General features: G+C 53.1%; 1 protein-coding gene across 1 annotated transcript; it reads left to right on the forward strand.

The window, feature by feature from the left end:
* The first annotated feature begins 81 nt into the window (after positions 1 to 81).
* Positions 82 to 27904, forward strand: Padi4 (peptidyl arginine deiminase 4). The gene is made up of 16 exons (XM_087906954.1): positions 82 to 220; positions 4598 to 4778; positions 9436 to 9502; positions 11690 to 11766; positions 13139 to 13256; positions 15029 to 15154; positions 16864 to 17042; positions 17129 to 17232; positions 17433 to 17544; positions 18508 to 18615; positions 22308 to 22462; positions 23644 to 23788; positions 23930 to 24032; positions 25862 to 25929; positions 26183 to 26323; positions 27414 to 27904. The coding sequence occupies exons 1-16, from the start codon at positions 129 to 131 to the stop codon at positions 27645 to 27647; spliced, it is 2010 nt and encodes a 669-aa protein (XP_087763080.1). The 5' UTR covers positions 82 to 128; the 3' UTR covers positions 27648 to 27904.
* Positions 27905 to 27938: the final 34 nt, after the last annotated feature.

Raw genomic sequence — 27938 nt, forward strand, 5'->3', positions numbered from 1 at the left:
CCGCCCATTGGGGCACCTGTGTGGAGTGGGGCTGGGCCTCTGGGGCAGGGCAGGTGCTGACTCATGGCCTCGCCTGGCACACTATAAAGGAACCAGCCCAGGGGCCTCCTGCTGCCTGCTGACCTAGGATGGCCCAGGGTGCGGTGATCCATGTGGCCCCTGAGCAGCCCACCCATGCTGTGTGTGTGGTGGGCACCGCGACTCAGCTGGATGTCTGTGGGTGAGCCTGTGCGGGTGGGGCGGGGTGGGCAATGCCAGCAGGGGCCGGATGCTGCTGGCCCGGCTCAGGCTCTGGCCAAGAGATCTGCTAGGGAGATAAGTTGGGAGGGGTGGGACCCACCACAGCCAGTTCTCTGTGAGGTAGAAATACCGCCACTGCCAGGCCCTTCTGGAGGCTGACGGAAGGGAGGCTAGGTTTCCTTGCTGGTGAAATGACTCTCAAGATTAAGTGTGACCATTGCAATTGTACTCCATGAGGCTGTCTGTTTGGTATTCCACTGTGTTGTTTGTTAGGTACTCCGCAGTGCTGTTTGCTAGGTACTCCACACAGTACCGGGCAGATCCCCAATTCATTTGTTCATTCTTCCATTCCCTTGTTCCTTCACCAAATATAGGCTGAGGACGTACTGAGCACTAAGACCTTTGTCCTAGATCACACAGGACAGCAGAGGAAGCCTCCGGGTAGAGTCTGCTGTTGCCTTTCATGTGGGGATTGCTGCAGCCTCCCTCACAGAGCTGAGGCTCCAGTGATATTCATAAATGTCCCTGGGACACGCCCATGATCAGAGGCTGACTGACCCCGGCAGGAGGAAAACACTCAGGGTCTGGGGGGAGGTGGGGGGTCCCCAGGCCACTAGTAGGAGGCTGGGGACACAGGCAAAAGAAAGCCTGGTGTGTCTCCCAGAGGACAAGCTGCTGGAAAATGGGTGCAGAGATGACAGGGGCCAGATTCTTGCCAGGATCCCAGGCTAGCCCTCGCTAGGTCAAGTTCACGGGGCTTCTTCCATAGTGTCTGTGGAGTGTCTGCAGGTATGTGCGTGGTTGTAGATTCAGGTGCGTGGGGGAGCGTGTGGAGGCCAGGACAAACTCAGGTGTCGTCCCTCAGGCTCTCTCTTCAGAGGTCAGAGGACAGCCTGTGGGAGTCAGTTCTCCTTCCCCTGCGTGGGTTCTAGGAATGGAGCCCATCTCACCGGCCTAGCCACAAGCGCCTTGACCCACTGAACCGTCTGGCTAGTTCTGATTGTGGTTTTCAGACGGGGAGATCAGAGCAATGACATATGATCAGACAGGGGTGTTGATGACAATGTGGATGTTTGTCTGTCCCCCGGGAGGAGCCAACATAGCTAGTGCAAAGGACCCGAGGCAGGGGCATGAGCAGTCAGTGGGAGACAAGAATGGAAGGGGTGCCCTGGGCAGGAGCAGCATCCTATGCAGCTTGGGTGGGGCATTGGAAGGACTTCTGCCCTTCTCAAGGCTTGATTTGCTATGGACCGCCATGGAGGTGTGTTGGCAATGGAATACCATGTGTGACCTTGGTTAAACCCAATCACCGATTGCCATGTGAGAACAGGTTACAGGGGACGAGGGAGGAGGCAGATGTTCAGGTCAAATCATGGGATAGCCATGGAGAATGAGGTGCTGGCTGGCCAGTGAGCTCCAGGGCTCCACCATGCTTTTATTTTTTTTATTTTTTATTTTTTATTTTTTTTGAAACAGGGTTTCTCTGTATAGCCCTGGCTGTCCTGGAACTCACCCTGTAGACCAGGCTTCTCACAGAAATCCTCTTGCCTGCCTCCTAAGTGCTGGGATTAAGGTGTACACCACCACACCCAGCTACCTTGCTTAGCTTTTATACATGGGTTCTGGGGGTCAAATTTGGGTCCTTGTGCTTTTCACATGGCCTTGACCACAATCTGATGAAATCATAAATAAATCGTTTTAACTGCCCCTTGCGGGCAGTGCTTTCTGAGCGAATCCTTCCCCCAGGACTGCTGGCTAAAGCAGACACGCTGGCCTCTGTGCCCAGTGAGTCAGGGCACCCAGTGCTAGCATCCTGCTTCCTGACCCCACAAGCATGGGAACCAGGTGAGGATGCCCTCGCTGGTGTTGAAGGGACAGAGGCACGGGTGGTTTGGGATGAGTGGTGTCGAATGGTGTCCCTGTTCGGGACACTAGAAGGTGTCCACAGTGGGATCACAGACCTATGCTGGGAGTGAATGCTATGGATTGGGGGAAGGAATAATCACTTTGTGTGTGTGTGTGTGTGTGTGTGTGTGTGTGTGTGTGTGTGTGTGTGCGTGTGCGTGTGCACGCACACACACTTGAATGTGCACCCAGGGAGGGCCAGGCCTCACATATAGTGGTGTCCTGTTTTGTTGAGTAAAAGAAAGTTGAGTACAGGAAGGGGTCTCACTGATGCTCAGTCACCTGGGAATCTTTTTGCAGAAAGAGGGGGGGGAACACAGACAGGCAGAGGGAGGGGGAGGGAGGGAGGGAAGAAGGGAGGAAGGAAGGAAGGAAGGAAGGAAGGAAGGAAGGAAGGAAGGAAGGAAGGAAGGAAGGAAGGAAGGAAGGAAGGAAGGAAATATACTATATTCTTTCCCCCTCACCGGGGCAGGCCCCCAGTCACTTCTCCCGGCCTTTTCCCACAATCCTCCAGGAAAGTCTGTCTGCCCTCTGCTCACACAGCTCTGCCTCTGGAGTGCAGTGTGGATTCAGAAGGTGGGGATGAGGAAAAGAGAAAGGAGAGAGAATGTTCCAGAAAGCAAGCTCCTCCACACCTGCCCTGTGACCTCACCAAAGAGAAGTTTCCTCTCTCTCTGACCTCACTGTTCCGGTCTCTGTCACTCCCTTCCTCCACAACCCTGATGAAATCATAAATAAATTTAATAAATGCTCCCCTGGCATTACCCCCATGCTGTGTCCCGGATTGCTACTGACCCAAACCCACCTGTAGCCTGCCCTCACCTCCCAGCTGCATCGCCTCAGAGTCTCTCGGGAAAGAAATCTGGGCATTGTTCTTCCCCCGACCAGCAGCAGGTTCTGTTGACTTTGAGATGAAATAATTGCCTAATAATAATAATAATAATAATAATAAAAACAAAACAGGTTTTCTCAACCACCAGTTAGTTTCATCTGTGCCTGGTTGAGCCTGGGTTCTGCGTCCCTCAGCTTCTGCTCGGTTGGGTAACTCAGCAACTGCCTGTCAGTAGCTTCCTGGGTGTGGTTCTCATGCCCGAGGGTGCCCAGAGGAAGTTCAGACCACTGGACTCCACAAGTCTGGGGGACAAGCCTGGAAGCCTGTCTTCCTGTTTCCGGGGGAGGCTGAGGCAGCTGCCCCTTGGCCTAGGACCACACCTCTGAAGAATACGTACAGGGAAGGGATCCTGGTGACAGTCCTAAACTCAGTGGTGCCCTCCTATCTGAACTGGCAGATGAGAAACAAGGAACATAGGGACATGGAGACCAGATCTTGCCTAAGTTGACGGCTTGCACCAAGCACATTTGTTAAGAAGTACAGCATCCGCTATACAGTCTACAGGGAGGGGGCAGAGCCGGCAGAAAGCCGTTACACCATGGGACAAAGTCCAGCAGGAAGCTAGTCAAGCAATGTTGCACAAAGGGAACACATCGTATCTCAAGTGCAATGCAGACCAAGCGCACAATAGCCCCAGGATGGGTAACTCCAGTGTCTTCACCAGGAAAGAGTTAGGTGCTCACGAACTGAAACCTTAGCTCCTTCGAGGCCTGGCCCCAGCCCCAGACGGACCCTCTTGCCAAGGCCACCCCGGAGCAGAACACAGAAATAAAGGTCCCTGTGTCCTTTCATCAGGACCTCTGAGGAAGCCTGGGGTCGGCCTGGCTCCCAGCAACTTGTGTAGTTTTGATTTTGAGAATCTCATGTGTGAGTATGTGCTGATATCTATCATTCCTCCGCTCCTTCTCTGGCCTCCAGCGCGGCTCCTCTCCCCTCACCTACTCCCTCTCAAACTCAGGTCGCTTTGTAAAGTGCGTTCCACCTCTGATCGACTTGTGTTGTTAGAGGATGAGCCTCAAGAACGTCTACCTGCAAGCCGGGCGTGGTGGCTCACACCTTTAATCTCAGCACTCAGGAGGCAGAGGCAGGTGGATCTCTGTGAGTTCCAGGCCAGCCTGGTCTATATATTAAGTTCCTTGACAGCCAGGGCTACCACCATTCCAGAAATATGTGTGATTTTGTTTTGGCTGTTGTTTGGGGGTATTTTGAGCCATCTCTGAGTGTGTGATTCTTTATACACAGATAGCTCTTGGTATGCCCACTGCTGAAGGGCCCTGCGTGCACACTGCTCTGTGGGTGTGGGTGTGTAGGAGGGGCCTATGATCTATACCCTTCCTCTGCTGTCTCTCTAGTTCAAGTGTAAGGCCCCCAGTCAGAGGCCTCCCCTTCTGCTTTCTCATCCCCTTCTGGCAATCATATGGCATTTACTCTCTGGCCAGAGCAAGCCCAGCGGCGGCCTGTGTTTCTTCCTGCTGGGGAAAGGAGAATTGCTGGTGCCAATATCATGGGGGGCCAGGCCTTCACTCACCAGTGCCTCTGTCGGCCCCTGTCACTCCACAGCTCTGCTCCCAAGGGCTGCACAACCTTCGGCATCACAGCCTCCCCAGGAGTGGTCGTAGATGTCGCCCACAGTCCTCCAGCCAAGAAGAGCATCACTGGTGCCTCCAAGTGGCCTCTGGACCCCGAGCTGGAGGTGACCCTACAGGTCAAAGCAGCCAGCAGTAGCACAGATGACCAAAAGGTGGGTGTGATGATTGGGGTGGAGGTGGGGACCTGCTGGGTGGGGTGGGGGACTGACGGGTGGGGTAGGGTGAGGAGGGGAGTGAGGGGGGATGGGGTGAGGTGGAAGCTAAGGGTGGAGTGGGGGGTTAAGGATGGGGTAGGTGAGGCGGGGATTGAGGGGGGCTGGGGTGAGGTGGGGGTTGAGGGTGGGGTGCGGTGGGGGCTGAGGGTACGGTGGGGTAGGTTGGCGGACTGATGAATGGGATAGGGTGAGGTGGGAGCTAAGAGTTGGGTGGGGGGGCTAAGGATGGGGTGGGTGAGGGGGGAGTGAGGGTGGGGTGGGGTGAGGTGGGAGCTAAGGGTGGGGTGGGGGGCTAAGGATGGGGTGGGTGAGGAGGGAGTGAGGGAGGGTGGGATGAGGTGGGGGTTGAGGGTGGGGTGTGGTGGAGGCTGAGGGTATGGTGGGGTAGGTTGGGGGACTGATGGATGGGATGGGGTGAGGCCTGGTGGGTGTGGTGGGGGAGGCTGAGGATGGGATGGGTGGGGGATGCTGAGGATGGGAGACATCAGCCCCACCACTGTTGCACATGGAGCTTTTTGCTTCCATGCACAGGGCTCACCCTGGGAGAGCCCCCTTCCCCGACCAAGTTCTCAATCGCTCGTCCCTCCACAGTGCCCACACTGACGGCACGCACATCCATCCTTGCCATTCTTGTCCTCATCCCTGGGATCAAACATCCGATAAAAATCAGCTTAAGGAAGGCAGGGCTCATTTTGGCTCACACTTGGGGGCACAGTCCATCACGGTGAGGATGGCACAGTGACCACAGCCTGAGGCAGCCGGTCACATGGCATCTGCGGTCAGGAAGCAGAGAGAGGAATGCTGGTACTCAGATCGCTCTCTCCTTCCCCTCTCCATTGAGTCTCAACTCTAGCCCACCGGACAGTGCCACCACAACCAGAGTGGCTTCCCCGCCTCAGCTAAATCTCTCTGGAAACACCCTCATAGGGACACCCAGAGGTGGGTCTTCCAGTTCTAAACACAATGTTCACAATGAAGCTTGCAGGAACCTATGAAGGGGCGTCTGGGTCAAGTTCATCCACTTGGCAACTGTTTAATAAACACCATCTCATGCAGAAATGAGCAAGGCGCTGGGGTGAGGGGACTGCAGTCCTGGGGGCTTTGAGTAATACACAGGTAGACAAACATTAGCTGTGGCTGTGAAGCCTCTGAAGGTCACAGGCAGGGAGCCACCAGGAGTACCTTCTGTGCCTCAGTGTTGGTTTCCAGTGGCCGCCGCAGCTTGCTTGCAGGTGGAATCTTCTGTCCTGCCAGCCAGCTCCCAAATAACCACAAAGAGACCAATATTAATTATAAATGATTGGCCGATGGCTTAGGCTTGTTATTAACTAGCTCTTACAACTTAAATTAACCCATAGTTCTTATCTACATTCTACCACATGGCTTTCCCCAGAAAGGCACATTCATCTTGCTTCTCCCTGTGTCTTCTGGCAACTCCGCCTTTCTTCTTCCCAGAGTTCTCTCCCTGTCCACAAATCCCGCCCAACCTCTTCCTGCCTAGCTATTGACCAATGAGAGCAACACATCTTCACAGCCGTACAAAAAGATGATTTCACAGCACTTGCAGATATAGAAGACAGAGGTGTGAGCAGGTGTGGCCCCCTGTGGCTCCCTCGAGGGTCGCTCTTGCTTTCTCCTGGCTCCTGTCACATGGCAGTCAGCATTCCCTGGGTGTGGTCACTTGCTCTGGTCCCTCAGCCTCCTTTTCCTATGGGTGCTTTTCTAGTTGGGACACGTGTCGCTGGGCTGAATTCGAGGGTCATCCTTAACTGAGATCCTTAGAGACTTCGCTCCCAGTGCCTAATTCACAAATTCCAAGAGTGAGTTTGGGCCCCACCTATGTTCCCCTTCTTCACAAGACCCTCTTGGGGTTCCCTGGAGGAGCAAGCCCAGTTTGGTTTTTCCTGGGGGCCAAGTTCTGTGGCCCACCCTGGAAACACAGAGCTAGGGTGTCCAGCCAGTGAGGTCAGGGACTATCACTAAAGAAGTGTTAAGTTGAAGGATGGACCCAAAGGCCAGCCTGCGAGAGAGCTGGAATACTGAGGTGGCCCCTGGGCTGACCCTGGATTAGGAGATGGCAAGACACAGGTGGGGGGCACTGAAAAAGTCATGTATGACAAAGATGAGGGGAGGAGAGAGGGGTGAGGGAGGCAGGGACCACCTTGTCTTCCCTCCTTCCCTTTCTCCTCCCCTTTGCTCTACTTTCCCTGTGTTTTGAGACAAGTTCTTGCTAATTAACCTGAGCTCAAACTCTCAGTCCCCCTGCCTCAGGCTTCTGTAGTGCTGGGATAAGACTTGTGTCACCATACAAGGCTAAGGACCCCGTTTTCTGGAGTACACGGAAAGCCAGAGAAAAGTTCCTCCCAAAGACGTTACTGACTGGCACAAAGCAAGTAGCCTGCAACTAGGGAGCGGTCTGGAGGCCAGGAGCCCGGATCCAAATGGATGGATGTCAGGGTCCGTAGAGCACAGAAGAGAGGCCATGATTCCATCATTCTCCAGGATAACCACCGTCTGTAGGACCGGACCTAACACTTCAGTGTGTCATGTCAGGGGCTCCTCCATGTGGCCCTCAGTGTGCACCCTCAGTGTGTCCCTTCAGCGTATCACCCCAGGTTCCTTTCCTTGTAGCACTTTGGTTGGTTTTGCTCCCCCCTATCCCCCCCTTTATGTCACTCAGGATTCTCACTCCCTGTGCCCCGCCCTCCCTGGCAGCTGGGCCAATCAGATTCCTCTCTCTGGGTTTTTATTTTCTTGTTCATTTCTGGTTTTGCTGGACAGAGGGACTGGCCTGAGCCCAGAGCTTCGTGAGTGCTGCACACCCTCCACCACTGAGTTGCAACTCCCAGCCCGTCCCCCCCTCACACCCACACACGACCCACCTCCCCACATCCTCCCCCACCCCACAACCCCTCCACTTCCTACCCCCATCCCCACATACGACCCACACCTCCACCCACTGCCCCCCCACAACCCACCCACCCCTTCTTTTTCCTACCACCCCCACATGACCAACCCCCCCACAACCCACCCCTCCACCCCCTGCCCCCACCCAACCCACCATTGACCACTCCCTCCCTGCAACCTATTCCCACGTCCTTCCCCTCACCCCACGACCCACCCCAGCCTCCCTGTTTGGATACTTCCTACAGACCTGATGCTGTCCAACTGGGTCCTGTGAGAGACACCTGAAGGCCTGGCCTTCTGTTGCAGAAGACCAGTTCCCCGGCCACCACCTACTCTTTCTTCCCCTCTTATGCCTCTTGTGCCTCATTTCCAGCTGCTGAGTCCCTTTTCCCCTTCTGAAGCTACACATTGTCCTTGTCAGGGTTACCACTGCAGCGATGAAACACCACGACCAGAAACAAATTAGGGAGGAAGGGATTTATTCGACTTACACTTCCATGGCACTGTTCGTCACTGAAGGATGCCAGGACAGGCACTCACACAGAACAGGATCCTGGAGGCAGGAACTGATGCAGAGGCCATGGAGGAGCTGCTTACTGGCATGCTCAGCCTGCTTTCTTGTAGAACTCAGGACCACAACCCAGGGATGGCCCCACCTGCCATGGGCTGGGCCTCCCCAACAAGCACTAAATTAAAAAATGTTTAACAGCCAGAACATTCTCAATATAGGCATTTTCTCAATTGAGGTTTTCTCCTCTCAGATAACTCTGTATTGTGTCAAGCTGACAGCCAATAAACACCTCCTTGTGAAGTCTTCCCTTATCCCTTTCTCTGACTGAGTGGATCCTCCAGTCCTGGACTCCCTTGGGACCCTTTTTGGTAGCATCATCATTAGCTGAGTTGAACTGGATTAAGCCGGCACACAGCAGGGCTCAGCGTAGTGATATTTTGTTTGTGTTTTAACAAATAAAGCTTGCCTGAAGATCAGAATGCAGAGTTAACTCACTAGGCCAGGCCGCGGAAGCACACACCTTTAATCCCAGGACTCGGAGAACAGACTAACTCTGTTAGTTCAAGGCCACCCTGGGCTACACGAAATTGATCCAATCTAAAAGAGAAACAGCTCACACAAAGGTGATCCCAGCACTTGGGATCCCACGCCTTTAATCCCAGTGCAAGGGAGGTGGAGACAGGAGTGATATGGCTGGGCAGAGAGAGGAATATAAAACGAGAAGAGACAGGAGCTCAGTGCAGTCTGAGGTACAGTGCAGTCTAAGGTGGCCCCTTTGGTCTGAACACTGGCAGAGGTAAGAATTCTCTAGTGACTGGCCGCTCTGCTTCTCTGATCCTACAGCTTTTACTCCCTGATAGTTGACTTAGAGTTTTTATTATTAAGATCAATTAGAATTTGTGCTGCAGGGGCTGGAGAGATGGCTCAGGGGTTAAGAGCACTGGCTATTCTTCCAAAGGACCCAGGTTCAATTCCCAGCACCCACATAGCAGTTCACAACTGTCTGTAAGTCCAGTCCAGGGATATGACACCCTCACACAGACAGACATGCAGACAAAACACCAATGCACATAAAATACAAATAAATAAATCTTTAAAAAAAAGAATTTGTGCTGCAGCTCAGACTGTCTGTTGAATGACTAATAAACTCATGAATGGTCTGTTATTGTCTTATAGGTTCGAATTTCATATTATGTACCCAAGGCCTCACCCATCCAAGCCCTGCTGTACCTCACTGGGGTGGGTAAGTGATGACCAGGGTCCCAAAGAGCTGCCAATGGTGCACACCTTTAATCCCAGCAGATCTCTGAGTTCAAGGTCAGCCAGGGCTAAATACTACGATCCTGTCTCAAAAAGAATGAAAGAGAGGAAGGGAAGGAGGGAGGGAGGGAGGGAGGGAGGGAAGGAGGGAGGGAGGGAGGGACTGTAGAGCTGCCTTCTGTTTCCACACAGCACATCCCTACCCAGCAGGGCATCTTTCAAGACACAACACGACTAGAGCTTACTTTAGAGCAAGTAAAGAAAAACAACCATTTCTAGCTAGCCATCCAACTGGTGATTCTTAAGTTCCCCTTCCCCAGAGAGTGAGCACAAAGAAACACAGATGGGGGACTGGGGATGGGGGTGAAGTGTTCGCCTAGGTAGCATGAAGCCGAGGTTTGACCCCCCCAGTACTGCAAACACCTGGTGTGGGGTGCACATCAGTACTCCCAGACCTTGAGAGGTAGAGGCAGACGGGCCAGACGCTCAAGGTCGCCCTCAGCTACAGACAAGTTTCTAGCTATGTGGCTCCCTGGTAATTAGTACTATAAGCGCAGGTGAAGGCTCACATCACAGTGTAATAACTGACTTCTCAGGCTAGGAAGTAGGGGCCTGGATTCTATGCACAAATTTCTATACCTTTTTAATGCTTCATTATATATGTGTGTGTATGTATGTATAGTTTTTTGTTTTGTTTTCGTTTTTCGAGACAGGGTTTCTCTGTAGCTTTGGAGCCTGTCCTGGAACTCACTCTGTGGACCAAGCTGGCCTCGAACTCACAGAGATCCGCCTGCCTCTGCCTCCCGAGTGCTGGGATTAAAGGCGTGCGCCACCATCGCCCCACTCATATTATAGTTTTTTATAGCAGATAATTCTGTGTTCCCCAAATCCCATTATTTACGTTTCATTTTTATCATATCAATAACCCATTTAAACACGTGTCCTTGTATTTCTTTCATATTCATCTTTAAATAGAACCTATTACTGTGACTGGGGAGATGGCTCAGTGGTTGAGGGCGTGTATTGCTCCAACAGAGGACCTGAGTTTGACTCCTAGCCCCCACATCAGCTGGCTCACAACCACCTGTTAACTTCAGCTCCAGAGGATGCAGTGCCCTCTTCTGGCCTCCACAGGCAACTGCATTTATATACCCCCACCACACACATGCATAACGCATAAATAAAAATAGTAAAATCTTTTTAAAAGTTCATCCTTAGAATCACAGCGTTCAGGAGCTAGACGCTAGGCTGGACAACATAGTGTGAGACCTTATATCTAAATCTTTAAAAATTAAATAGATTTTTAATGAGGTCTCAACCTGAACAATCTACTGTTTTTATTTAAGTGTGTATTAAATATATAAATAGCATGTGAAGTCGCTGGGTGCCATCTCAATGATGAGCTTCATTCATGAGTACACATTTAAATAAAATGGGGCTTACTCTAACGCCAGACCCTGTTCTGAGATATTACATCTAATTCTTAACAATAATCCAGGGAACTTGGCCCCGTGATCCCATTTCACTGATTAGGACTCTGAGGCTCAAGACGTGAACTCATTTGCTCAAGGAACTGCTTGCTGAGAGGTGGGGAAGCCAGGAGTAGCGTGGTAATGCTAAGTCCCTAGATTCATGCATATTAGTGGATCTGCTATGGCACAACAGTAAAAGATCATATCGCCCCTCTCGTGCAGGCCATGGTCCCTGTGTCACACCGTGGGGCACACGGGTCTACATTATTGAAGTCACTGTGGTTGTATTTGCTGCTAGAGAGAAAGGAGTTCACAGGCACACCTGCCCCTTGCTTTGACATTTGCACAGGGCAGGCTTGGGGACTGTGACTTTTTTCCCTGACACAGACACACATGGGTAACAAAGATCAGACGAAGATCGTGGGTTGAGCCTGGGGGAGGGGGGCAGAGATCTTGGAGAAACTGGCAAGGTGACCTGGCAGGGGTGTGGAGGCTTCACTGGGGTGGCTGGGAGTTGCTTTGGCATCACAGTCGTGGCTCCTGAGGAAGGCAGAACTTTGTTCTCTGAATTGTAGTGTCGCTTCTTGGGGACAAAGGGTGGAACGGAGACGCTCCCGTCCTAGGGGCCGAGCGTCAGCGCCAGTTTGAGAGCCTTGCGGCTCACATTCACTAACTCTCCCCTCTCACGCCCATTCCAGAAATCTCCCTGAGCACAGATGTCACCCGCACTGGCAAAGCCGGCAGAGCAAAGCCTGCTAGGGCTAGGAAGGATCAGGTAAGGCTCTGTCAAAACTCACTGTAGGGACACGATGCGTGTCTATCGCGCCTCCTGGTGGTGACAGGCTGAACAGCGGCACCTCGCCGGCTTTAGGGACATGGTGCGCGCCTATCGCGCCTCCTGGTGGTGACAAGCTGAACAGCAGCACCTCGCCGGCGTCTCGTATTAAGTGATTTCCCTTACCAGGAAATCACTGGCGACCCTGTGACTTAGGCATATTCCATCTCTTTTACAAGGTCATAGTTACAACCAATTGTGGGTTCAGAAATGGTATTAGCCGACAAACTGGAATCTCTAGAGTCACTCAGGTAATGGGTCCCAGCTGTGGCTCAGAAATGCTCCCCAGACCTTTAATGACTGATAGCCGAGTTTCCCACGGAGCTGTGTACAGAGGTGTGTGGTGGTGAGTGACGGGGAAGGGAAGAGAGGCAGGAGTGGAGGGAGAGAGAAGCGAAGCATGGCCGGGAGTGTGTGTTGCAGAAAGATGGTGGATCGGGGTAACGTAGGGTCAACTATTAACCCAGGGTCTGTGGGCGAATTCCAGAGTGTCCTCGGAACTTCAGAACTGCCTGCGTGACTTTGTGTTGGTGGCTAGTGTACACTTTGGCAGGCTCCAAATGATGAAGTCCATCAATAGTAGGGGAAGGGAAAGAGTGTGGTTTAGAGCGCTCACCTAGCATCGTAATTTAGCCAATATTGCTTAATCTATCATATTATGATAGATCTCTCCAGGCTGGGCCACCCAGAGTTAGTTCATCATTGGGCAGAGGGTTTCTGGTACCAAGAGTAGCACTCACTGATGTGATTTATTTGGAAGGAGTGATTTATTTGGTCACATGAGAGTAGTTGTATGGATTAGAATCTTGATTTCTTATGTATTTGACTCCTTTTGTTTGTTAAGCCAATTTTTTAAGGCTTTTAAAGTATATTTTATTATCAGGCTCCTTTTTTTAAAAAAAAAAAACAAATGAATGAATTGAAGCTGGGATGTAGTTTAGCTGGTAGAGGATTTGCTTAGCATCCACGGAGTCCCGGGTTCAATACTCAGCACTACCCAGACTGGGTGTGGCGGCACAGGCCTGTGAGCTCAGCTCTCAGAGGTGAGGATTAGAAGTTGAAGCTAGCCTTGGCTAGAGTAGATGCTGTCTTTAACAAACCACAAACACCTCTGACTCACATCCAGATTTGCTTATATCTGGAGCCATCAGAAATCCACTCTTTGGACCCATGAGTTGCTGGATGAGAGAAGCAGGCAAAGTGGGAGAGAGAAAAAACAAAACAAAAAACAAAAAAACAGCACTGTCTCCCAAGGGCTGATGGAATCTGAGAGAGCTACCGACAGCGTCTTTTGCTCTTCTGATATTCCCAGAGCACCTGGACCTGGGGCCCGTGTGGCCAAGGCGCCATCCTGTTGGTGAACTGTGACAAGGAGAACCCCAAGTCCTCTAAAATGGACTTCGAGGATGACATGGTCTTGGACAACAAAGGTAAAGAACAAAGACTGTGGCCATCTCTGGGGACAAAGGCCATGGCCGGGTCCCAGGACAAGGGCTTCGCTCATCAATAAGGCTTATGTGGTTTTGTAAGGTAGCCCCTGACTTTGGGAAGCACGCTTGTGTTAGCATGTCCATGTTACAGAGGAAGGGACGGAAAAGTGTCCCAAGAGAGTAAGTGACCCGCTAAAGTCGCACAGCAGTCCAAAGTGACGAGTGTGGGCTCTCCAAGAGGCTCCGCTTTCAATGCTGGCCCCTGTCTAGGCCACACGTCTGGGTGTGGCTCAGACATGAGGCCCACATTTAATTAAAAAAAAAAAAGGAGTGCTGGTCCCCAAATATTGCACAAGACCCCAGTGCCTAACGGATGGGGAAACTGAGGCACAGAGAAGTTAAGAAGTTAAGACAAGTGTTAGAGAGACGGCTCAGCAGTTAAAAGCAATGACTGATCTTCCAGAGGTCTCAGCAAACCCATCACAACCATTGGTAATGAGATCTGGTGCCCTCTTCTGGCCTGTAGGCAGAACTGCAGACAGAATACTGTATACATAATAAATAAATGTTTTGTAAAAAAAGTTAAGACAAGAAGTCACACTTGTGAAAGTCACACAGTTACTCAGCTGCAGTCAGTATTTGCAGCACAGACAACCTGACTTCTTGGCGGGTTTAAGAGGTTCAAGAATGGTGGTGGGTATTGCAGAGTCTCAATGGGTACTCATATAGGATGCTGGGGTAGGCCAGGGGTGGAGGCTGAGACAAGCCACCCACCTTCCCTGGTGGCAGTGGTGGGGTGGGGATGCTAAAGTACTACACTGTGTGGGAACAACTATGTATCTTACTGACACCAGGGACATCCCTGAAGGATATTTATTATCCATGGCCTTGTGGTCTCTCCAGGGGCTCTGGACAACAATGGCTCCAAATGTGTCACCTCGTCTTTACACTCCCCACCCCTTGGCATTCTCTCTGCCCCTGTTTACTGATAGAGAAACTGAGGCACTAAGAGCTGTAGGATTTCCCCAAGCTTACCCAGGTCCAGGTTGAACCCATATCCTTGCTTCTTTCCCCGTAGCCCAGCCGCCAGCAGTGACCACTTGGCATATTCCCCATCATCCTGATACACAAATCCATGGTGCCCACCGTCACGTACCACCGCTCTCCTGGGTACTCTCTGTGCTCTGGAATTTGAGTGCTGAGGTCAAGCAAGAAATGGCAATGGGACAGAAGGCCTTATTCCTCTGGGTTTCTATCCTTGGCTCCCCCTTTGGGAGACATCCACAGATAAACATCATATATATGCTGAAGAGAGAGTCAGGGGCTGGCCAGAGGGCTCACAGGGCAGGGTAGGGTAGGGGTGCTCGCTACCAAATCTGATGACCTGAGTTCAGTACCTGGGTGCAGCCTGGTAGAGGAAGAGAACCAGCTGTACAAACTGTCCTGTCCTCTGACCCCCACAACGTACCACAGCACCTTCAACCTCTCCCACGCATACACACAATAAATAAGTAACACAGATTGGGGCTGAGTGGTGGAGTTCTTTCCTTGTATACCTAAGACTCCAAGTTCAGTTGCCAGGGCTGTGGAACAAAAGCAAACAGTAGATGTAATTTTAAAAATGAGCCAAAAGAGCAGCATTGTAAAAAAGGAAAAGAAATCAGGTTCCTTTGCGGCAGGGTGTGTGGGAGTGTGGGCTTCACCAGGAGGCGGCTGGAGGGAGCTGGGCACTAGAGATAGAGCAGCCTTGGGCCACATACTTCTTGTTTTAGACCTGCAGGACATGTCTCCAATGACCCTAAGCACGAAGACTCCCAAAGACTTCTTTGCCAAATATCAGCTGGTGCTGCACGTGGCCAAGGCCAAGATGAACAAAGTGAGGGTGTTCCGGGTCACACGTGAGTCGGCCTGGCCCTTCCCTTGCCACCCGTGACCCCATGTTCCTTTCCTGCCCCCACCAGACGGGGCACTGCCCTGCCCCACTCCCCTTTGGCAAGCAGTTCCCATGGAGCTATGGTGTGCTGGGTTCTGAGTGCCAGGCACAGGCCTCTGTCCTCTGCCTCCAGATGAAAGTCATAGATGCCTCGTCCCAGCTAGGCACAAGGACTCCCTCCAGTGGGCGCCCACCTCTTCCCTCTCCCCCTGCTCTCTATTCTCTTCCTCGCTTTGCTTTTCTTCTCCTTTCTCACTCTCTATTTCTCTCTGTTTCTCTTTCCTGGCTCCTCTCTCTTCTCCTACTCCCCCCTCTTCTTTCCCCTCACCCCCCACCATGTGCCATGAACCCCCTCACAGTCCTTGGGTGCTATGAACCCCCTTGTGGCCTAGACATCAGTAGGTTTGCGGCCCCTCACACCCACTAACCCAGCATTGCCAGCCTCAGTTCTGAGCCCTGGGCTCACAACCATGAATGTGACCGACTCTTTGTCCCATGTCACTTCATCCTAGTTGGATAGGAGGGTTGACAGGTAAGATCATTAGGAACGGCAGTGGGAGGAGTGAACTGGGCGGAGAGAGAGGAAGGTCCGAGGAAACTGCGGGTACTCTCAGGAAGGGCATCCCAGATGGGGCGGGGGGGGGGGTAGCAGGTGCAAGACCCTGAGGTGGAACGAGTCTGTGTGGTTCAGGAACGCAGGGGGCAGAGTGGCCAGCATAGGGGGACAGCAGCCAACAAGAGGGCCAGAGCAGCCATTGTGGGGTGCGCATGGTTAAAAATGGTGAGTGGAGGCCCAAGGGGAGGGGTGTGTACTGATGTCTCTGCTCTCTCAGGGATAGTGGACAAAAGAGGGCTTTCCAAGGCTCAACTTGGTCCCACCCTTCCATCCTAGATGAACTAATCAAGCTGATGGAGCAATGACTAACTTTGTGCCTCTCTCGCAACCCTCTACTACGGTCCTATAGCGCCTGTACTACATATACTATGGTACTACGCCTGTAGTGTACCGCCTGGGGATTGACACACATACACACACAGACAGAGAGACAGAGACACAGGCCATCCTTGAAACAAGAACACACCCTTTATTGTGCTCAGAGGCAGCTTATATAGGGCTCTGGCCACGCCCAGCTCTCAGGATCTCTCAGCTGCAGACTCATCAGAACCCACTCTCCTGCCATCAGCGTCTCGTGCTCAGAGCAGCTGCAGGCTGCTCAGAGCAGCGGAAAACAAGTTGTTTACAGGAAATTCGGGGTCTGGTGGTAGCAGTCCCCAACATGCCTCCATCTAGGCACTGTCACCCCAGGATGCAACCCCCCCCACTTCCCTCTATCGTTGCTTTAATTGGTGTCTGTTATATGTAATGGTCTTTGTTACTCCATGGTCATTCAGGAGACAGCACTGTGTGCTTGGGGATAAATGAATGTATGAGTATACGAATGAATAAGTGAACGGTGTGGAGTTAGAGATGGTGTGGGCACCTGTCGTGCCCTTCCTGGACCCCTGAAGTCAGGAAAACGAGGTCCCAACTGGAGTTTTGATATTTCCCCCCCTAAACACCTCCAGGGACCCTTGGGTAGTGACACACAAGGACTCTAAGCATCTCAGTACGGAGGAGAGGAAATCGGAGCCACAGAGGCATGCTAGGGCTAAGCGAGCTCTGCCTCTGTCTAGGGGGCAAGCTGCCATCCAGATACAAGGTGGTCCTGGGCCCAAAGCAGTTCTCCCACCGCCTGGAGCTGCCAGGCGGCCAGCACAGCACGGATTTCTACGTGGAGGGCCTTGCTTTCCCTGACGCGGACTTCCAGGGGCTCATTCCCCTCACGGTCTCTCTGCTGGACATATCTAACCCGGTAGGCCTCAGCCTAGAGGAGGGTCGGGGAGAGGAAGCAGATGAAGCCTGCTTGACATGACGTACCGTCTCATCTCTCCCCTCCAGGATCTCCCCGAGGCCCTGGTGTTCCAAGACAGTGTGACGTTTCGTGTGGCCCCCTGGATCATGACCCCCAACACCCAGCCCCCCCAGGAGGTATACGTGTGCAGGTGAAGCTCTAGGGGGGTGGGGTCTGGGTGCACCAGGAAGAGCCCTGAATTCTGGGTGCTGTGTTCGCTAGGAATGAAGAAAAAAAAAAAACCTTCCTGCCCTCAGACGCTGGGAGCCATAATTTGCTCAGGACCCTGGGGAGAGGGACAGATTGTTAGCATAGTCGCTGCTGTGTGGACATCAGGGCTAATGTTTGCAGGATTTCTGAAAACGAAGACTTCCTAAAGTCATTGACTGATCTGACTAAGAAAGCCAAGTGCAAGCTGACTGTGTGCCCAGAGGAAGAGAACCTGGATGACCAGTGGATGCAGGTACATGGCCCTGTCCACCAGAGGGCTCCTGGGGCACAGCCTAGAACTTGGGGGCCATCTTTCCTGGGATGGACTAGGAGGAGGGGAGCCTCGGAAGGTACTCACACCGGGTGCTCGAGTTAAGAGTTCCTTTGACGTAGACTGTGAGTCACTGTGTGGCGTGGCGCCTGCCTTCTCCATGGCCACCCCGGGCTCTCACCTGGTGCCTTTTGCCCATCTCTCCTCGGACATCCCCCTCCTCATCACCCACACTCCAGTCATGTTCATCAGAGGCCAGCGTGAAGGCTGCCCCTCCATGTATGCCGTCTCTCCGGTGGGACTGCGTCTCTTCCTGGCCCCTAAGTCCCACCCCTGTCATCCCACCTCTGTGATACAGGCTGATCCCTGGGACGCTGCAGACAGGTCCCCACTAGCCAGGGTTTCCATCCTGTGACTTCTCATAGTGACTGTCCCGGCACACTGCACAGCTGCTTGCTGGAGGGGCAAAGTCCCCACCAGATCCATTTCTGAAAACTTGGACACCTACCTAGAGTGCTGGGTGGGCCTCCTGCCTGCTCCTGTGAGGTCCAGAAAGCTGCTGTCACCTGGACTCAGTAAACAGTCTTCCCACTGAAGCGTCTGCCTATTATAGCCATTCTGGGAGTCCTCTGGATCCCCCAGCATCCCCTCAGCACCCCTAGACACCCCAACACTGGATGATCTCTCTCCTCAAGGACAAGGCTCAATCACCCATCCCAGCCTCAGCCCAGGGTCGTCCCCCTTCCCCAGATTCAGGGCCTCTGTCCTATTCCTTTTCCCAGCAGGCCATGCAGGACACAGGTCTGCAGCCTCAGAGCCGTTCTCTGGGCCCAGGTGTCCCACAGAGTTTGCTCTTGATGGCAATGGCTAGCAGGTGGGGCGGGTCCACATCACACCAGGCACAGACTTTGTGGCGCATCCAGCAGCCTCTCTGTGCCCCTCCAGGATGAAATGGAGATCGGCTACATCCAGGCTCCCCACAAGACGCTGCCCGTGGTCTTCGACTCCCCGAGGGACAGAGGCCTGAAGGACTTCCCCATCAAACGGGTTATGGTAGGCGCCCTGTAGGCCCCACCCTTTGTCCCTGAGCAGCCGAGTCCCCAAAGCCGAGTCCCTGCTCCACGGGACTCAATGGGGTGGTGCTGGTCATTTCAGCCATTACCCTGATAAGATCTGGTTTCTCAGAGCCTCGTCAGGAATGAGCTCATCCTTGGAATAACCTTGTGAGGGGCATCCTGGGCTACCCGAGAGTGCTCTTTCACAAGACAGCAGTTCCATCTCTTGGCTGTGGTTTGTCCTTTGGGGGCCACCACTGGGGCTGTGTTGGGGCTTCGGGATCAGCCGGGCTTTTATCAGCCACGGTCAACACATTCGGGAGTGGGAGGTGACATGTTGGTGAGTCACCTTGGCCTGGTAGATAGATGCCAGCTCAGCACAGGTTGTCCCCATCATAAATAACAATAATGGTATGTTTACTGACCCTGTGTGCTTCCAGCCACGCTGCTGAGTTCTCCACGGGGACTGACTCATTGCACGTGACAACCATTAAGATGCTATCACTAGGCCCATTCCACAGAGGTAGAAATTGGGGCTCTGAGCGAGGACACCAGGCCTCCCACACTGCCTCCCTGTCCCCCGCCCCGGAAGACCCTAGCATGCACTGGGGCCTGGAAACCTCAGAAAAAGGAACACGTTTTGCACCCAGTAGTATTCTACTCTCCAGGGAGAGAGGCAGTGGCCCACTCCATGCCAATGGCTTGTAGAGAAATGTCTGTCTCATCAACAGGTTTCTTCCTGGCACACCCTATGCCTGTGACCAAGTTGTAGCTGGGTTCTCTGTGTGGGCTGATGGTGGAGGCAAGTTCATCCCCTTTGGAGGTGGGAGCACCAGGCTACTGTTGCCAGGACTTTGTCCGTTCCCATCTGCCCCCAACTCTGGTTCCCATCCTGCCTGCGGTGGCTATATCTTACCACTTTGATAATCCAAAGGCCAGCTTCCCTGTTATAAGTCAGTCCTCCAGCATTCGGTGACAGAGACAGACCCTCAGCATGGGAGTCTCCCCTCTGCCTCTTCCAGCCTTGGGTGGAAGGGGTGACCCCAGCAGACCCTTAGCTGGGTACTTGTGCAACACCCTCACCTTACCCATGTGACAAGAGCCAGGTAACAGGGAAACTGTCACCAGTGTTCCCATGTGTGTCGTCACAGACCACTCTCCCTGTCCCTTCCTTGCCTCCATATGTCATTCCCTCCGCCAGGAATGCACCTCCCTGTTCTGCTGCTGGGTGACTCTCGGCCCTCAGGTCTCAGTGTCAATGAGGGCCTCTCCTGGCAATGTCTGGGCCGTCCCAGTGGCACGATTTGCTTCTCTTGCTGTGATAAAACCTTCTGACCAAAGGCAACTTGGGGAGGAAAGGGTTTATTTGGTTCACACTTCCCTGCCACTATCTATCATTGAGGGAAGTCGAGGCAGGAGCTGACACAGAGGCCATGGAGAAGCGCTGCTTCATGGCTTGCTCCTCATGGCTTGCTCAGCCTGCTTTCTAATAGCACCCAGGAACATCTGTTTAGAGTTGGCATGGCCTACAGTGGGCTCGGCCCTTCCATATCGATCATTAATCAAGAAAATGCCCCCACAGACGTGCCCACAGGCCAATTGGATGGAGACATCTCAGTTGAGGTTCCTTCTCTCCAGATGATCTTGTGTCAAGCTGACAAAAACTAGCCAGCCTTGCATGCATCCTCTCCAGAGTATTCCATTATTTCTCACCTGCCTGGCCAGGGTGTGGGGCTGCTCTGCCACTGCTGGAGGTGGGCAGCACCATGAGCCCTGCTATGGCTGCACATGGGCATCCAGCATGTGCCCTGCATGGTGCTGGCCTTTCAGTAAGATGTTGGGAAATTTTGCATTGTCAGGCGTAGTGCATGCTCAGCACAGGGGAGCCAGAATTTGAGGCTATTCTGGGCTCTACAGAACAACCTTGGCTTTCTGTATATATATTTTTAAAAAATGTGTGAGAGAAAAAGGAATCAGAGGACTGGAAAAGTGGTTCTTCCCATTGCTTCTTTCATTCTTTTTTGTTTTGTTTGTTTGTTTTTGTTTTGTTTTAGACAGTGTCTTGCCCTGGCTAGCCTGGAACTGGCTTACGTAGACTAGGCTGATCTGGAACTCAAAGAGATACACCTGCCTCTGCTTCCCAAGTGCTAGGATAAAAGGCGTGCACCACCACACCTGGGGCTCTCTCCATCTTAAGAGAGCATTTGCTGCTCTTGTAGAGGACCCAGGTTCAATTCTCAGCACCCACATAATGACTCATAAACACTTAGAATTCCAGTTCCAGGAGATCTGAAGCCCTCTGCTGGCCCCTGTGGGCTCCAGCACAGATATGGCACATATAAACTCTGTAGACACACACATATGTACACATAAAAATAATGGATGCATAAATAAGTGAATTTTAAAAAGGAGAAAGAGAATTTAAACTAAATACCTGCTGTTAAAACTAGCTCAATGTTGAGGACAGCAAAGTCACTGAGCTGCTGGCCCCGGTGGGACCGTCAGTTTAGAATCTGAGAAATGGGGGCTCTGTGTACATTTTAAGTCAGGGAGGTTGTGTCCCGCTTTATGTTATAAAGAGATTAGACTCATTGTCAGGACAGAGTGGAAAAGGACCAGGACTGACGAGGGGCTGTGACTGGCCCTGTGGGAAGTGCTCACACTCTGAGAAGCCCCTCAAGACCAGGTCAGCAGGATTTGGGGGCCATCGGGAGAGAGACAGGGCAAAGACAACCTCCAGGCTATCCCCTGGGAAGAGAGGCCCATGGGAAGGTGGCAGACTGATGAGAGGAGGACTCACCAGCTCTCCGGGCAGGACAAGTGGGAAGCCAGGCAGGTGCCAAGACCCACCTGGCATCTTGTGTCCAGCATCTGCGGGAGCGGAGGTGGCTGGAGGAGTGATGTGGGTAGTGGGCTCGGCTCACAGCTGGGATGTCATGGGATGGCCAGGTCACCTGGCCAGCCGCTGGCACCAGGAGATGAAGGAGGCAGCAGTTGGGCTGCCCTTCCCACACAGCAAGGCAGAGAAGGACTACAGTAGGGAGGTAGCACAAGGCCCGCACAGGCATCCAGCCAGCTCAAGATATTTTCTCTTTAGACTCTTCCTCTGGAGCCTCCATGAGAGGCGTGAGGCCACACTTTGACTCCATCCTGTGACAAGTGACTCGAGGCCTCTAGACGTGCAGGAGGATACACCAGGGTGGTATTAGCCACTGTCCTGGTGGTGACTTGCCACAGCAACTGCAAAACTCATACTGGGGGTAACAGGTGTGACCTCTGATAAACACTCACATAGAGATGTCACAGATGCTCTGTAAAGCCCATTCCAGGCCAGGGTCAGGATGAGGGCGTGCTGTAGATCAAGTGCTGGCCTCAGGGGTGGCTTGAGGGTCCCTCCTCAAACTGGCTGAAGGAGTCCCTGTCTCCACTCCTTCCCTGTTGCCAGCCTATAGAGAGCAGAAAGAATGCTTTGAGATTATGTTCTGCGCATGTGCCAGGGACCCAAGAAGCCCCATCTCTTTCGAGGGTCCCTGGCTCAATCCAGCAACCTTTCCACACTTCACAGTCATAAGCTTCCTCCCTGTAATCACAGGATTCCTTCCCGTGGCCGAACCAGCCTTAAACCCTCAGCCGCCATTGCCACCTGGGGTAGATGCCTCTGATTCTCAGCGTCTCCTCCTCCCATCTTAGGGTCCAAATTTTGGCTATGTGACCCGAGGACCCTACACAACGGAGGTCACAGGGCTGGATGCCTTCGGGAACCTGGAGGTGAGCCCCCCAGTCACCGTCAGAGGAAAGGAATACCCACTTGGCAGGATCCTTATCGGGAGCAGTGGTTACTCCAGGTAAGGGAAAGAACATGAGGGGTGGCCAGATCCCAGGCGCTGGGGTAGCAGACAGTGACAAAAGCCACAGTGGAGCCTCCCTTACCTTCTCCAAGCCCAGGAGGTCAGCGGACATTGAGAGGAATCCGCACGTAGGGAGAGGAACCTCCGGGGCCTACCTCTGTCCACTTACATATCTTCAGTCAGTGACTGTTTACTGAGCATCTGTTATGTGCCAGAAACCAGGGGTGGGACAGTGAGCGTGACAGGCTCCGAAGCCCATGCTTCTCCGTCATACAGGCATCTAGGCCGAGTCAGCGGGCAATGCTTTCTGTGGTTTGACCCTGATCCTATGAGCCTCAGTGGCTGTGCCTCAGTTTCCCTCCAAGGAAGCTGTAGCAGCAAAGCCTAAATTGTTCAAATATCAGGGCCACAACAGCAGCAGCCCATGCTCCGTGGTCCCTTCCATAGGTGGGCGGAGCCTTGAGTCCTCTACCAGTCCACTGTCCCCAAGGCCACGCCCACTGCGTGAACTTTTCCAGCTAAGATCAACAACTGACCAAAGTAGTTGTTTTTCCAGCGTCCAACTTGGGGGTGAATTGGGCTTGCACTGAGCATGGGGCGAGAGGTCACTTACAGGTGGGTGGGTCACCGTGAAGCGTCACTGAAGTCTCACCCCAGCACGGATGACCCCTCCCCCGCCTCCCCGCCTCCCCGCCTCCAGGACCTCATCTCCCCTCATCTCCCCGCACTGCTAGTACAGTGGTTCTCAGCCTTCCTAACGCTGCGACCCTTTAATGCAGTTCCTCATATTGTGCTGACCCCCAACCATAAAATTATTTCTGTTGCTACTCCATAACTGTAATTTTGCTGTTGTTATGAATCATAATGTAGATCTCTGTGTTTTTCAATGGTCTTAGGTGACCCCTGTGAAAAGGTGTTTTAACCCGAGGTGGGTTGTGACCCCCATGTTTGAGAACCACTGCTCTCATGCCTCTTGAGAGCACATGGTGATACAGGGTTAGGGAAGACCTACATACAGCTGGAAGGGGTGCAGGAATCTCACAGCAGGACCCCATGACCCTCCTCATGCCCTCCTTCTATGGGAAGATCCACAGGTGGGATTCCAGGACCACTTGTGAGTAGGTACTGTATCTTTTGATGATGCTGATGGCTGTCATAACTTCTTCCTGTGAGGACAGCAACGAGAGCCGCGACATGCATCAGGCCCTGCAGGACTTCCTGTGTGCCCAGCAGGTGCAGGCCCCCGTGAGGCTCTTCTCGGACTGGCTCTTCGTGGGTCACATCGATGAGTTCTTGAGTTTCGTCCCAGCACCCGACAGGCAGGTGTGTAGTCCTTCTGCCTGGGTTTCCAAGCCAGCTCTCCTTCTCGGTGGGGATGGGAAGGTGACAAAGGGTGCTATCCCCCCACCCAGAAACCCCAGGTGGGGGGCAGAGCCGCCCTCTGACTCCAGTGTTTCCCAGCAGGGCTTTCGGCTGTTGATGTCCAGCCCCAGAGCCTGCTACCAGTTGTTCCAGGAACAGCAGAGCCAGGGCCATGGGGAGGCACCGCTATTCGAAGGGATCCCAAGTAAGTTGACCGTGGCTGGCATCCTGTGTGGACAGCTTCTTCTGCTGTCTGTAGTCTCCGCTGTTCCGTGAGATCCTGTGGGTCTAAAGAGATTTGTGTAGCCACTGTGTGCGGGGCACCATACTCAGCACGGGATCCCCAAGCTCCCAGTGAGCTACCAAGACAACAAAAGGTATTTTGGGGGTGCCTGAGTCAGTACGGCTCAGGGAAGGTGTCCTGGAAGTGGCAGGGCGTGAACCAGCGTTAGCAGCATGGAAGAGTCCGTGAGGTAACTGAAAGGGAAAATTACAGACAGAGAACTAAGAAGGTTCCAGGGCAACAGAGAGAAAGAACTGAGTGAAGTCCATGGGACACAATGTTTTCAATAAATTCAACAGGCAGGGTCAGAGACTAAGAACCTCCTGGGACACAAGAGTTTTCTCTAAACATGTTTGAGTGTGTTAGACAGAGGTGAGCAAACCAGCCCCATGCCCCTTCGCTTGCTTGCTTTCCTTCCCTGTATTGCTGGAATGCAGGGTCTCATGCACACCAAGGAAACGTTCTGTCTGGCCCAGAGCCCACACCCACCCCAGTCTCCTTCCCTAACAGCATCTGGCTCTGGGGCTGCAGACTTAGCTCAGATGGAAGAGGGCTTGCTAAGCATCAGCCCCTTCTACCCTGAGCGCTGTAAACCGGGCGTGGTGGTGCACACCTGTAATCCCAGCACTCAGGAGGTTGAGAACCAGGAATTCAGGGTCATCCTTGGCTACATAGCAAATCTGGGGTTAGCCTGGGCTACATGAGAGGCTGCCTCAAAAGTAAATATAGGGACTGGAGAGATAGCTCAGCAGTTAAGAGCACGTGTTACTCTTGCAGAGAACCTGAGTTTGGTTTCCAGCCCTCACATGATGGCTCTCAACTACCTGTCAGTTCCAGGGGATCTGACACCCTCTTATGCCCTGCTCAGGCATCAGATGCATGTAGGGTGTACACACACACACACACACACACACGCACGCACGCACGCTCGCTCTTGAGACCTGCTCAGGCATCAGATGCATGTAGGGTGTACACACACACACACACACACACACACACACACACGCACGCACACACACGCGCGTTCTGAGACCAAGGGTTAAAGATCTGGAATTGGAAGAATGCAGAGCACCAGGCCCCACTCATTTCTCCAGTCCTGATCCACCCCAGGTCAGGGGTCCAGACATGCTGTGTCGCCCCCAGGCCGACCTGAGGCCCCACCTAACAGCCTTCCTCATGCAGCTTCCCTTTCCAGCTGGCCAGTGCCACCTCCTGGGGACGCTGACACAGCTGCCTCATTTATTGGTGCTGAGGTCACCACAGTTGGTGCGGCTGGATCGGGGGCTGGCATCGGAATGGAGTTCTTTGGTTTGCTTGGTTGACTGTTGGAATCTTGTTTCTCAAGCGGCAGCTTGTCCTCTGTGCCGCTTTGGGCTTTGCCCCGCCCCCCTCCCCCCCCCCCCCCCCCGGCCTGGGGCTGCGGCTTCTTCTGTTAGATAGTCCCTTCCTCATCCTCTTTGTCAATGAGGTTCAGTGGGGTCACTCAACCTTGTCCTTGTTACTTTGACTCTGTGCCAATCCTGGTGCTAGAATGAGCTAAGTTTTACCACTAAAGACAGCATTTCTGGAACCCCTCCTCCAAAACAACCAGGATCCCCTTGGAGATGGGCGTACTGTGGGGAGCAAGTGTATTTTGAATTGGAACATCCCCACTTAAGAGACGGAGACACTGGATCCAGCTCTGCCCCTCACTGGAGGGCAGCCTGCCTCCTAAGTTGGGTCCATCTTTTCTCTCTCTTACTCCATGACAGGAAGAAACCAGACGATCAATGACATTCTGTCCAACAAGAAACTGAGAGACCAGAATGCCTATGTGGAGGTATTCAGCCAGACTGCCCTGGAGACACTGCCTGCCATTAGACACATGGGTGGGTGGGGTGGCGGCCTTGCAGGGCTGCTCCCTAGACATTGGCTTGGCTACTGACCCCCAGGGTCTGAAGCCCAGGAACAGGTAGAGAGCAGGAAGGGGGGGAGTGTGTGAGGTCCCTGGGAGCCCGAACCCTGGTTCTTACCCACCCCTATAGTTCCACACTTTCTCCTCCCCTAATGTACCCCTTTGGTCTCCCCACCAGAGCTGTATTGACTGGAACCGGGTGGTGCTGAAGCAGGAGCTGGGCCTAGCGGAGGGCGACATCATTGACATCCCACAGCTCTTCAAGCTCGTGGGGAACTCCAGAGGGAACCCGAAGGCCGAAGCCTTCTTCCCAAACATGGTAAGGAGGTGACAGCCACCACCCAACTTCATCTCAAATGGCGTAAACCTCAGCGTGCAACTAATGAGAGGGCCTAAAGTGGGCCTAAGGCAGGTGCAGGTGACTCTTCCTTCACCGTTAGAGGTTCACATGTCCCTTATGGCACCCAGAGCCTCTTCGGAGTCTTGCAACAATGTCAGGAGTGGGATCTTTTATTGCCTTGCTTTCCAGAGGCAGTTCAGAGAGGTTAAGTCTCTAGCACAAAAACACACAGCATGTTAGAGATGGCAGAGCTGGGGGTCTGACTTCAAAATCAGTTCTACCCCTGCAGCCTCCAGGCCTCCATACAGGGGTCAGGGACTGGCAGACATGGGTCATAGACAACATGTTCGGGGGTGGCATTCACTGCCAGGAAGGAAGCCTGTGTGGAACATGACCTCAGAACGAGCGGAAACCCCTCCCTTAGGGTGGGGCCAGATCTGACCTTTCAGAGCGTGGACACCTGTGTTACTTAACTGTGACCCCCAAGCACTTTCCCGCCTCCCATGGAGTTTTATCAGCCTTCCCCAAAGAAAGCCCGTGGGCAGGTGTAGGACTGGGGGCTACAGTTCAGGAAGGAGCCGGCTCTGGGGTTTCAAGTCGGGGGCTCAAATCTGGCTACTGAGGTGTCTTCTCCACATGCTGAGCTTTACGAAGACTCCATCTGTCCCCCTCTCTTCCTGAGGCCCATGCATCCTAGCTTTTCAGTGAGCTTAAACAGCATGTGACTTTTTACCAATTGAAGGCTTGCTACAAGAAGAAAACACGGGGTGCTTGAGACATGGCTCAGAGGTTAAGGGCACCAACTGCTCGGCTGCTCGGCTCTCTTCCAGAGGACCTGGGTTACAATTCTCAGCACCCATATGGCAGCTCACAACTGCCTGTAACTCCAGTTTCTGTGGATCCAACACCCTCACACGGACATACATACAGGCCAAACACCAATGCTTGTAATATAATAATAAAGTTTTTTTAAAAAAAAAAACTTTGAAAACACAGACCTCGTCCTCTAGACCTGTGGGTCCCACCCTAGCCGCTGCCTCCTCTGATCTGGGCCCCCACTTTCCCACAGGTGAACATGCTGGTGCTGGGCAAGCACCTGGGCATCCCCAAGCCCTTTGGACCCATCATTGACGGCAGCTGCTGCCTGGAGGAGAAGGTGCGCTCCCTGCTGGAGCCACTGGGCCTCCACTGCACCTTCATCAATGACTTCTATGCCTACCACGTGTACCACGGAGAGGTTCACTGTGGCACCAATGTCCGCAGGAAGCCCTTCGCCTACAAGTGGTGGCACATGGTGCCCTGAGCCACTGCCTCTGGTGACTTCCCTCAAAGATTGTCCTGGCCAGAGGTAGCTGGGTCCCTTCAGTGAGGTGCGGCAAGAGATTTGGGGATGTTTGGGCTTCCCCAGGGGTGGCCCTAACTCCCTGCTGTGGCTAGCTTGCTTTGCCCATGTCTGGCTCTTCTTCCATCTTTGCATGCCCTAAACTGATCCTTGCTTAGCAAACTCAGTTCTGCTCAAGAGCTGCTGCAATAAAGACGTGGTTTTGTGTCTTTATTTTACCACTGAGTTTCATCCCCAGTCCCTCTCTGTAAA

This window comes from Myodes glareolus, chromosome 6 (genome assembly GCF_982192425.1).
Source record: "Myodes glareolus chromosome 6, mMyoGla1.1, whole genome shotgun sequence".
Classification (NCBI taxonomy): Eukaryota; Metazoa; Chordata; class Mammalia; order Rodentia; family Cricetidae; genus Myodes; species Myodes glareolus.

Excerpts from the sequence above, each read along its gene's own strand:
- Padi4 (XM_087906954.1), top strand. The coding sequence starts at position 129 with ATGGCCCAGGGTGCGGTGATCCATGTGGCCCCTGAGCAGCCCACCCAT. Across the intron at positions 221-4,597 it reads ACTCAGCTGGATGTCTGTGG|CTCTGCTCCCAAGGGCTGCA; the intron begins GTGAGCCTGTGC and ends GTCACTCCACAG. Across the intron at positions 25,930-26,182 it reads ACCAGAATGCCTATGTGGAG|AGCTGTATTGACTGGAACCG; the intron begins GTATTCAGCCAG and ends TCTCCCCACCAG.